General features: G+C 42.8%; 1 protein-coding gene across 1 annotated transcript; it reads left to right on the forward strand.

The window, feature by feature from the left end:
- The first annotated feature begins 2851 nt into the window (after positions 1-2851).
- Positions 2852-3877, forward strand: LOC135557176 (trace amine-associated receptor 1-like). The gene has a single exon (XM_064990382.1). It carries the CDS (start codon positions 2852-2854, stop codon positions 3875-3877), a length of 1026 nt encoding a protein of 341 aa, XP_064846454.1.
- Positions 3878-10470: the final 6593 nt, after the last annotated feature.

Below are 10470 nucleotides of genomic sequence, written 5' to 3' on the forward strand. Positions count from 1 at the left end.
GGTGCTCGCTAATAGCGTTTCAAACGTCATTCGCTCTGAGACTTGGAGTAGTTGTTTGCTTTTCTCTGCATGGGTAACACTGCTTCGAGGGTGGCTGTTGTCGAGGTGTTCCTGGTTCGAGCCCAGGTAGGAGCAAGGAGAGGGATTGAAGCTATACTGTTACACTGGCAATACTAAAGTGCCTATAAGAAATCCAATAGTCGAAGGTATATGAAATACAAATCGCATAGAGAGAAATAGTCCTATAATAACCACAACCTAAAACTTCTTATTTGGGAATATTGAAGACTCATGTTAAAAGGAACCACCAGCTTTCATATGTTCTCATGTTCGGAGCAAAGAACTTAAACGTTAGCTTTCTTACATGGCACATATTGCACTTTTACTCTCTTCTCCAACACTTTGTTTTTGCATTATTTTAAACCAAATTGAACATGTTTCATTATTTATTTGAGGCTAAATTGATTTTATTGATATATTAAGTTAAAATAAGTGTTCATTCAGTATTGTTGTAATTGTCATTATTACAAATACATTTAAAAAAACGTCCGATTAATCGGTATCGGCTTTTTTGGTCCTCCAATAATCAGTATCGATATCCACGTTGAAAAATCATAATCGGTTGACCTCTAGTCCCAACTAAATTTTTCAGCAATACTCATCAATTAACAAACTACAGTTTTGGCAAGTCAGTTAGGGCATCTATTTTGTGCATGACACAAGTCATTTTCCCAACAATTGTTTACAGACCAATACCTGTGGATGTATTTCAATGCCGACCTTCAAACTCAGTGACTCTTTGCTTGACATCATGGGAAAATCCAAAGAAATCAGCCAAGATCCCAGAAAAAAATATTGTAGACCTCCACAAGTCTGGTTCATCTTTGGGAGCAATTTCCAAACACCTGAGGGTACCACGTTCATCTGTACAAACAATAGTACGCAAGTATAAACACCATGGAATCACGCAGCCATCATACCGCTGAGGAAGAAGACGCGTTCTGTCACCTAGAGATTAACGTACTTTAGTGTAAAAAGTGCAAATCAATCCCAGAACAACAGCAAAGGACCTTGTGAAGATGCTGGAGGAAACTGGTGCAAAAGTATCTATATCCACAGTAAAACGAGTCCTATATCGACATAACCTGAAAGGCATCTCAGCAAGGAAGAAGCCACTGCTGCAAAACCGCCATAAAAAAGCCAGAATATGGTTTGCAACTGCAGATGGGGACAAAGATCGTACTTTTTGGAGAAATGGCCTCTGGTCCGATGACACAAAATTATAACCTTTTGGCCATAATGACCATCATTATGTTTGAAGGAAGAATGGGGAGGCTCATAAGCCGAAGAACACCATCTGAACTGTGAAGCACGGGGGTGGCAGTATCATGTTGTGGGGGTGCTTTGCTGCAGGAGGGACTGGTGCACTTCACAAAAGAGATGGCATCATGAGTCAGGAAAATTATGTGGATATATTGAAGCAACATCTCAAGACATCAGTCAGGAAGTTAAAGCTTGGTCGCAAATGGGTCTTCCAAATGGACAAGACACCAAGCATACTTCCAAAGTTGTGGCAAAATGGCTTAAGGACAACAAAGTCAAGGTATTGGAGTGGCCATCACAAAGCTCTGACCTCAATCCCATGGAACATTTGTGGGCAGAACTGAAAAAGCATGTGCGAGTAAGGAGGCATACAAACCTGACTCAGTTTCACCAGCTCTGTCAGGAGGAATGGGCCAAAATTCACCCAACTTATTGTGGGAAGCCTGTGGAAGGCTACCCGAAACGTTTGACCAAAGTTAAACAATTTAGAGGCAATGCTGCCAAATACTAATTGAGTGTATGTAAACTTCTGACCCACTGAGAATGTGATGAAAGAAATAAAAGCTGAAATAAATCATTCTCTCTACTATTTTTCTGACACTTCACATTCTTAAAATGAAGTGGTGATCCTAACTAACCAAAGACAGGGAACTTTTACTTGGATTAAATGTCAGGAATTGTGAAAACCTGAGATTAAATGTATTTGTCTAAGGTGTATGTAAACTTCTGACTTCAACTGTACACACACACACACACACACACACACACACACACACACACACACACACACGCACTCTTAAAATGTAAAGGTAATTCCTGATAATGCCCTAAATGGAACATAGCCTTTAAAGGTCAATTTGGCTACAATGCGAAACTTCTGCAATACGGATTGAATCCATCCCCTTACATCAAATTATTGTAAGAATTTAGGCAAAAAGAGTAAAATGTATAATGCGCTTATTGATTGGATGGTCTTGTGGTCGATGAAAGAGACTATCACATCCTCTCGAAGGGAGTGGTTACAACTATGACGTCATCAAATTTTGTGTTCTGCCACAGATTTTTTTATGTAGAGTTCAATATAATTTCTGATTGGTCAACGTTATATTGTGATCATCATTATGGTAATAGACTATTAGTACAAAAGCACAAGAGTCAAGTTCCCATTTGTATCACATTGTGACCAGAGAAAAAGGATTCACATGTGATACATCACCATCTGCATGGCTGAGGAGAGGTAAGGTATGCTGAACTGAACAGAAAAATTTACTTAACCATCTTTTGAAATGGCAAAACACTTCCCTTTTGGTATTTGTGGAAATATTTCCAATGAAAAGTAAAAGTAAAGAACATTTAAATACATTTTATCAAGTGACAAAAATACAGCATTTGAATTTGTTTAATTAAATCATCAAAAATAATGTAATCATTTCCAACTAATATTCTATAATTGATGTTTACATCTATAGTAATAATGTGACAATAATGTATCTTTCATATTTCAGATAAGATTCTTTCAAACACGACAATGGAACCAGGAATCAGTCTCAGCAAGGCTGATATTGTTGAGAATATATTTATATGTTTTGAATCGGTGAATGGGTCTTGCAAAAGATCAATCTTTCCTCCAACAATACGAGTATTACTTTATCTCTTACTTGGCTCAATGTCTGTTCTCACAGTGTGTGGCAACCTTCTTGTAATCATCCCCATCATTCACTTCAAACAGCTCCACACCCCAACCAACTACCTCATCCTCTCTCTGGCTGTGTCAGACCTTCTCTTGGGGGTTTTAGTGATGCCTCCCAGAATGGTATATTCAGTGGAAAGCTGCTGGTATTTTGGAGATTTATTCTGTAAAATCCAAACCAGCACTGATGTTATGTTGAGCAATACATCCTTTCTTAACTTGTGTTTAATTTCTATTGATCGGTATTTTGCAGTTTGTCACCCTCTCCTTAATAGAACTAAAATAACTGTTCATGTTGTTCTGATTATGATGTTGGTCACCTGGTCAGTTTCTGCTATAGTAGTGTTTGGTATAGTATTTCTGGAGCTCAGTACTTGGGGCATGGAGGATTTTTACTATAATAATGTTGCCTGTGAGGGAGGATGTATTTTGTTTCAAAACAAAGCGTCGAGTACTGCGTCTTTTGTTCTCTCATTCTACATCCCAGGAGTCGGGATGCTTAGCATCTACCTAAAGATTTTCCTTACAGCACAGAGACAGGCACGTTCAATTCAGCGTACAACCAATCAGAACTCAGCAGGCAAATCACAGAGGAAGGCCACCAAAACACTTGCAATCATTATGGGGGTATTTCTATCATTCTGGACACCCTTTTTTGTCATCAACTGCTTTGATCCTTTTATTAGTTACTCTACAACACCAGTTTTGTTTGAAACATTTTTATGGATTGGCTATTTGAATTCAACAATTAATCCCATGGTGTATGCATTCTTTTACAGTTGGTTCAGGAGGGCATTTATAATTATAATTTCTGGTCAAATATTTCAACCTGACTCTTCAGAAATACAATTGTTTTCAGAATAAGTACAGTGAGCTCCAAAAGTATTGAGACAGAGACACGTCTTGTTGCTCTCTGTTCCAGCACTTTGGATTTGAATTGTGATTTCATTTGAGGATATTTTGATCCATATCGGGTGAAATGTTTAGAAATTACAGCTCTTTTTGTACATAACCCCCCCCCATTTTAGGGGAGGGTTTGCCCAGGGGGGGGGGGCTTTACTTGGCTTATCGAGCTCTAGTGACTGATACTGGTCTTCAGTTGAATGGTGTTTTCTCCAACACATTGGTGCAGCTGGCTTCTAGGTTAAGTGGACGGGTGTTAACAAGCACGGTTTGGCAGGTCATGTTTCGGGGGACGCATGACTCGACCACCAATTGGGGAGTTGCAGAGATGAGACAAGATCGTAATTGGGGAGAAAAAGGGGGTGAAATATAACAACAAAAGAAATGTTTAGAAACATATTCTATTATTATTTACAATAAAACGTGACTCCAAAATGACACAATACATTATGTACCATTCATATCTATTGGGCACAAAATAATGTGAAACACAAACCAAGAAAAAAACTGCAAATGCATCCAACAAATTTGTAGAGTCACAATTTGTCCCAATACTTTGAGCTCACTGTATGTCTAAAATCAACACTGACAAAGAAGTGTGACATGTGCCTTTGTTCTCTGTCCTTTACTAAACCATATCAGACACAGGTGTGTAGGTTTAAAAAACAAGTACAATCCAGTTGGCCCCAAAACATGAAATCAATCCATGTCATCTAGTAGGAGTTAGCCTCACCTCTCCCATATCTTATACACACACACACACACACACACACACACACACACACACACACACACACACACACACACACACACACACACACACACACACACACACACACACACACACACACACACACACACAACACACACACACACACACACACACACACACACACACACACACACAGTACATTTTTATAGGATCTCTGTGGATGTAGTATCCTTTCAGTTTTGTGTGAATTCTTTTGTAACTCCAGCTGAATGATGTTGTCTAAATGACATGGTGAAAACATGTGAAATAAAGATTATTTGTGTTGATAGTATGTAATGTTTTCTGTGATACTATTTTTTGAAGATCGTAATTTATACTTCACATGATACTGTATATCCCTTAATTTTCCTATATCTCTGTCACGTTCATTGTAACGAGGAGACCAAGGCGCAACGTGATGAGAATACATTCCTCTTTATTAAAGGAAGAACATTTAAACAAACTAACAAAACAAACCTGCAGCTATAAACCACTGGTGCTGACACAGGCAACTAACATAACCCACAAACTATCCCAGGCATATGGCTACCTAAATATGGTCCCCAATCAGAGACAACGATAAACAGCTTCCTCTGATTGAGAACCAATCTAGGCAACCATAGACATTAAAACACCTAGACTGGAAAGACCCCATAAACATACTAAAACCCTAGGCAGGACGAAAAACACATGTATCACCCTCGTCACACCCTGACCTAACCAAAATAATAAAGAAAACATAGATAACTAAGGTCAGAGCGTGACAATCTCATAACAACTGAACAACAGTATGCACACAATATACAGTACCAGTCAAAAGTTTGGGCACTGTAACGGCGTTCTTCGTTTGTCGCAAGAAAGTCGGACCGAAATGCAGCGTGTTGGTTACTCATGTTTTTTAATGAAAACAAATGACGATTACATGAAAATACTGAGACAAATACAAAACAACAAAACGGAACGTGAAACCTAAATACAGCCTATCTGGTGAAACTACACAGAGACAGGAACAATCACCCACGAAATACAAAGTGAAACCCAGGCTACCTAAATACGGTTCCCAATCAGAGACTACGAGAATCACCTGACTCTGATTGAGAACCGCCTCAGGCAGCCAAACCTATGCAACACCCCTACTCAGCCGCAATCCCAATAACAAAAAAACACTACGAAATACAACAACATAAATCCATGTTACACCTTGGCCTGACCAACTAATTAACGAAAACACAAAATACTAAGACCAAGGCGTGACAGAACCCCCCTAAGGTGCGGACTCCCGGACGCACCTCAAAACCATAGGGAGGGTCCGGGTGGGCGTCTGTCCATGGTGGCGGTTCCGGACTGAGGGGCAGCTCGGGACTGAGGGGCAGCTCGGGACTGAGGGGCAGCCCAGTACTGAGAGAAAGCCCAGCACTGAGAGGAAGCCCAGTACTGAGAGGAAGCCCAGTACTGAGATGAAGCCCAGCCAGGCAGTTGAATCCGGCAGATCCTGGCTGACTGGCGGATCTGGAAGAGTCTGGTTGACTAGCAGATCTGGAAGAGTCTGGTTGACTAGCAGATCTGGAAGAGTCTGGTTGACTGGCAGATCTGGAAGAGTCTGGTTGACTGGCAGATCTGGAAGAGTCTGGTTGACTGGCAGATCTGGAAGAGTCTGGCTGACTGGCAGATCTGGAAGAGTCTGGCTGACTGGCAGATCTGGAAGAGTCTGGCTGACTGGCAGATTTGGAAGAGTCTGGCTGACTGGTAGATCTGGAAGAGTCTGGCTGACTGGCGGATCTGGAAGAGTCTGGTTGACTGGCAGATCTGGAAGAGTCTGGTTGACTGGCAGATCTGGAAGAGTCTAGTTGACTGGCAGATCTGGAAGAGTCTGGCTGACTGGCAGATCTGGAAGAGTCTGGCTGACTGGCAGATCTGGAAGAGTCTGGCTGACTGGTAGATCTGGAAGAGTCTGGCTGACTGGCAGATCTGGAAGAGTCTGGTTGACTGGCAGATCTGGAAGAGTCTGGCTGACTGGCGGATCCTGGCAGACTGACGGCTCTGGCTGCTTCATGCTGACTGACGGCTCTGGCAGCTCCATGCTGACTGGCGGCTCTGGCTGCTCCATGCAGATTGACAGCTCTGGCGGCTTCTTGCAGACTGACAGCTCTGACTGTTCCATGCAGACTAACAGCTTTGGCAGCTCCTTGCCGACTGGCAGCTCCTTGCAGACTGGCAGCTCCTTGCAGACTGGCAGCTCCTTGCAGACTGGCAACTCCATGCAGACTGGCACCTCCATGCAGACTGGCAGCTCCTTGCAGACTGGCAGCTCCTTGCAGACTGGCAGCTCCTTGCAGACTGGCAGCTCCTTGCAGACTGGCAGCTCCATGCAGACTGGCAGCTCTGGCTGCTCCAAGCAGACTGACAGCTCTGGCTGCTCCATGCAGACTGGCAGCTCTAGCTGCTCCATGCAGACTGACAGCTCTGGCTGCTCCATGCAGACTGGCGGCTCAGGCTGCTCCGAACAGGCAGGAGGCTCCGGCAGCGCTGGAGAGGAGAAAGGCTCTGATAGCACTGAACAGGCGGGAGACTCCGACAGTGCAAGAGAGAAGAAAGGCTCCGACAGCGCAGGAGAGGCTCCGGCAGCGCTGGAGAGGAGAAAGGCTCTGATAGCACTGAACAGGCGGGAGACTCTGACAGTGCAAGAGAGAAGAAAGGCCCCGACAGTGCAGGAGAGGCGAGGCGCACTGTAGGCCTGATGCGTGGTGCTGGCACTGGTGGTATTGGGCTGAAGACATGCACAGGAAGCCTGGTGCGGGGAGCTGCTACCGGAGGGCTGGGGTGTGGAGGTGGTACTGGTGGACAGGAACAATCACCCACGAAATACAAAGTGAAACCCAGGCTACCTATATATGGTTCCCAATCAGAGACAACGAGAATCACCTGACTCTGATTGAGAACCGCCTCAGGCAGCCAAACCTATGCAACACCCCTACTCAGCCGCAATCCCAATAACTAAAAAAAAAACCACATTGAAATACAACAACATAAACCCATGTCACACCCTGCCCTGACCAACTAATTAACGAAAACACAAAATACTAAGACCAAGGCGTGACAGGCACACCTATTCATTCAGGGGTTTTCTTTATTTGGACTATTTTCTACATTGTAGAATAGGGAAGACATCAAAACCATGAAATAACACATATGGAATCATATAATAACCAAAAAAGTGTTAGACAAATCAAAATATATTTCATATTTGAGATTCTTCAAAGTAGCCACCCTTTAACTGATGTGGCTATATTTTGATTTGGAACACTTTTTGGTTACTAAATTATTCCTTATGTGTGATTTCATAGTTTTGATATCTTTACTATTATTCTACAATGTGGAAAATTGTAAAAATAAAGAAAAACCCTGGAATGTGTAGCTGTGTCCAAACCTTTGACTGGTACTATACATATTAATCTGGAACTGTGAACCTGGCACATAATGTAGGTTGTAATGTGATAACAAATAAGTCATACTGTATGCTATATACATTGATTCTTTCCTTTTTTGTTTACTTGGCCCTGTGTTTTCCGTCTGTATCTGAGAGTTATGGAACATTTAGCCTCTGAAGCCCAGTCATCTCAGGAAGGATGGCAACGTGAAATGGTACATTTGAATGCATTATAAATACTCCAGGCATGTACAAGGCCTTTACTGTATCTATTTGTTTTCCCACATTCCATTTTTATTACTTCTTCAGTAGAGCACCTGTCAGTTTTGCAAATGAAAATATCATCAAGATGGACAACTCATTCCGTATGATTTCATACAGTATGAGTTTTATTGTATTTTTATATATTTTTTTCAACATACATTTTTATTCAAGAGCACATAAAGAACAAGTACAGAACTCTGCAGTCTGTCCGTAAGATCGTAATGAGGTTCACATACCAATATGAAGGCTGATATACCACTTATTAACACTTAGGGAATTATAACTAATATCTAACATACGTCCTTTTATTTTTACATTTTTAAAACAATACAAATACATTCAGTTGAAAAAGGTTCAGCAATGCAATTACATTGAACATTACACAGGGATGTGAAGAGTGTAGTGTAACGGGATTCTTTTGTTGAAGGAGAGGCGGACCAAAACGCAACGTGGTTATTGTGATACATCTTTAATAAAGATGAATAGAACAATATACAAAAACAAGAAAATGTGAAAAACCAAAAACAGACCTATCTGGTGTAACAAACACAAAGACAGGAACAATCACCCACAAACCCCCACACCAAACAGGCTACCTAAATATGGTTCCCAATCAGAGACAATGACTAACACCTGCCTCTGATTGAGAACCATATCAGGCCCAAACACAGAAACAGACAAAGAAGACATCCAACATAGAATGCCCTCTCAGATCACACCCTGACCAAACATGACATAGAACATACAAAGCAAACTACGGTCAGGGTGTGACATGTAGCTTGTTTCTGAGCTGGCGGATGAATGGTTCTTGACTCTTTGCCTGCTGGAGGTACTACATGTTGGTTCCAACCTTAAAAGTAACAACAAAGAAAATGAGCAGGTCTGTTAGGAAATGCCTTTGTCACACCATCTGGATTGGAAACTCCATTTGATTCGTACTATTATATTGCTCGGTCGGTGTATCTTGGAGGATTTTTATTTAGCTGAACCTACTACATTTACATTTACATTTAAGTCATTTAGCAGACGCTCTTATCCAGAGCGACTTACAAATTGGTGAATTCACCTTCTGACATCCAGTGGAACAGCCACTTTACAATAGTGCATCTAAATCATTAAGGGGGGGGGGTGGTGGTGAGAAGGATTACTTATCCTATCCTAGGTATTCCTTGAAGAGGTGGGGTTTCAGGTGTCTCCGGAAGGTGGAGGATTCAGGAGGGAGGAGGGAGGAGAAGGTGGCAAAGAGCTTCCTAGGGTTAGAGGCAGATGCTTGGAATTTAGAGTGGTAGAAAGTGGCTTTAGCAGCAGAGACAGAGAAGGAAAATGTAGAGAGGAGGGAGTGAAAGGATGCCAGGTCCGCAGGGAGGCGAGTTTTCCTCCATTTCCGCTCGGCTGCCCGGAGCTCTGTTCTGTGAGCTCGCAATGAGTCATCGAGCCACGGAGCGGGAGGGGAGGACCGAGCCGGCCTGGAGGATAGGGGACATAGAGAGTCAAAGGATGCAGAAAGGGAAGAGAGGAGGGTTGAGGAGGCAGAATCAGGAGATAGGTTGGAGAAGGTATGAGCAGAGGGAAGAGATGAATGGATGGAAGAGGAGAGAGTAGCGGGGGAGAGAGAGCGAAGGTTGGGACGGCGCGATACCATCCGAGTAGGGGCAGTGTGGGAAGTGTTGGATGAGAGCGAGAGGGAAAAGGATACAAGGTAGTGGTCGGAGACTTGGAGGGGAGTTGCAATGAGGTTAGTGGAAGAACAGCATCTAGTGAAGATGAGGTCGAGCGTATTGCCTGCCTTGTGAGTAGGGGGGGAAGGTGAGAGGGTGAGGTCAAAAGAGGAGAGGAGTGGAAAGAAGAAGGCAGAGAGGAATGAGTCAAAGGTAGACGTGGGGAGGTTAAAGTCGCCCAGGACTGTGAGAGGTGAGCCGTCCTCAGGAAAGGAGCTTATCAAGGCATCAAGCTCATTGATGAACTCTCCGAGGGAACCTGGAGGGCGATAAATGATAAGGATGTTAAGCTTGAAAGGGCTGGTAACTGTGACAGCATGGAATTCAAAGGAGGCGATAGACAGATGGGTAAGGGGGAGAGAGAGAATGACCACTTGGGAGAGATGAGGATCCC

The sequence above is a fragment of the Oncorhynchus masou genome, chromosome 16, assembly GCF_036934945.1.
Source record: "Oncorhynchus masou masou isolate Uvic2021 chromosome 16, UVic_Omas_1.1, whole genome shotgun sequence".
NCBI lineage: Eukaryota > Metazoa > Chordata > Actinopteri > Salmoniformes > Salmonidae > Oncorhynchus > Oncorhynchus masou.

Coding starts and splice junctions, on each gene's coding strand:
- LOC135557176 (XM_064990382.1), top strand. CDS start 2,852: ATGGAACCAGGAATCAGTCTCAGCAAGGCTGATATTGTTGAGAATATA.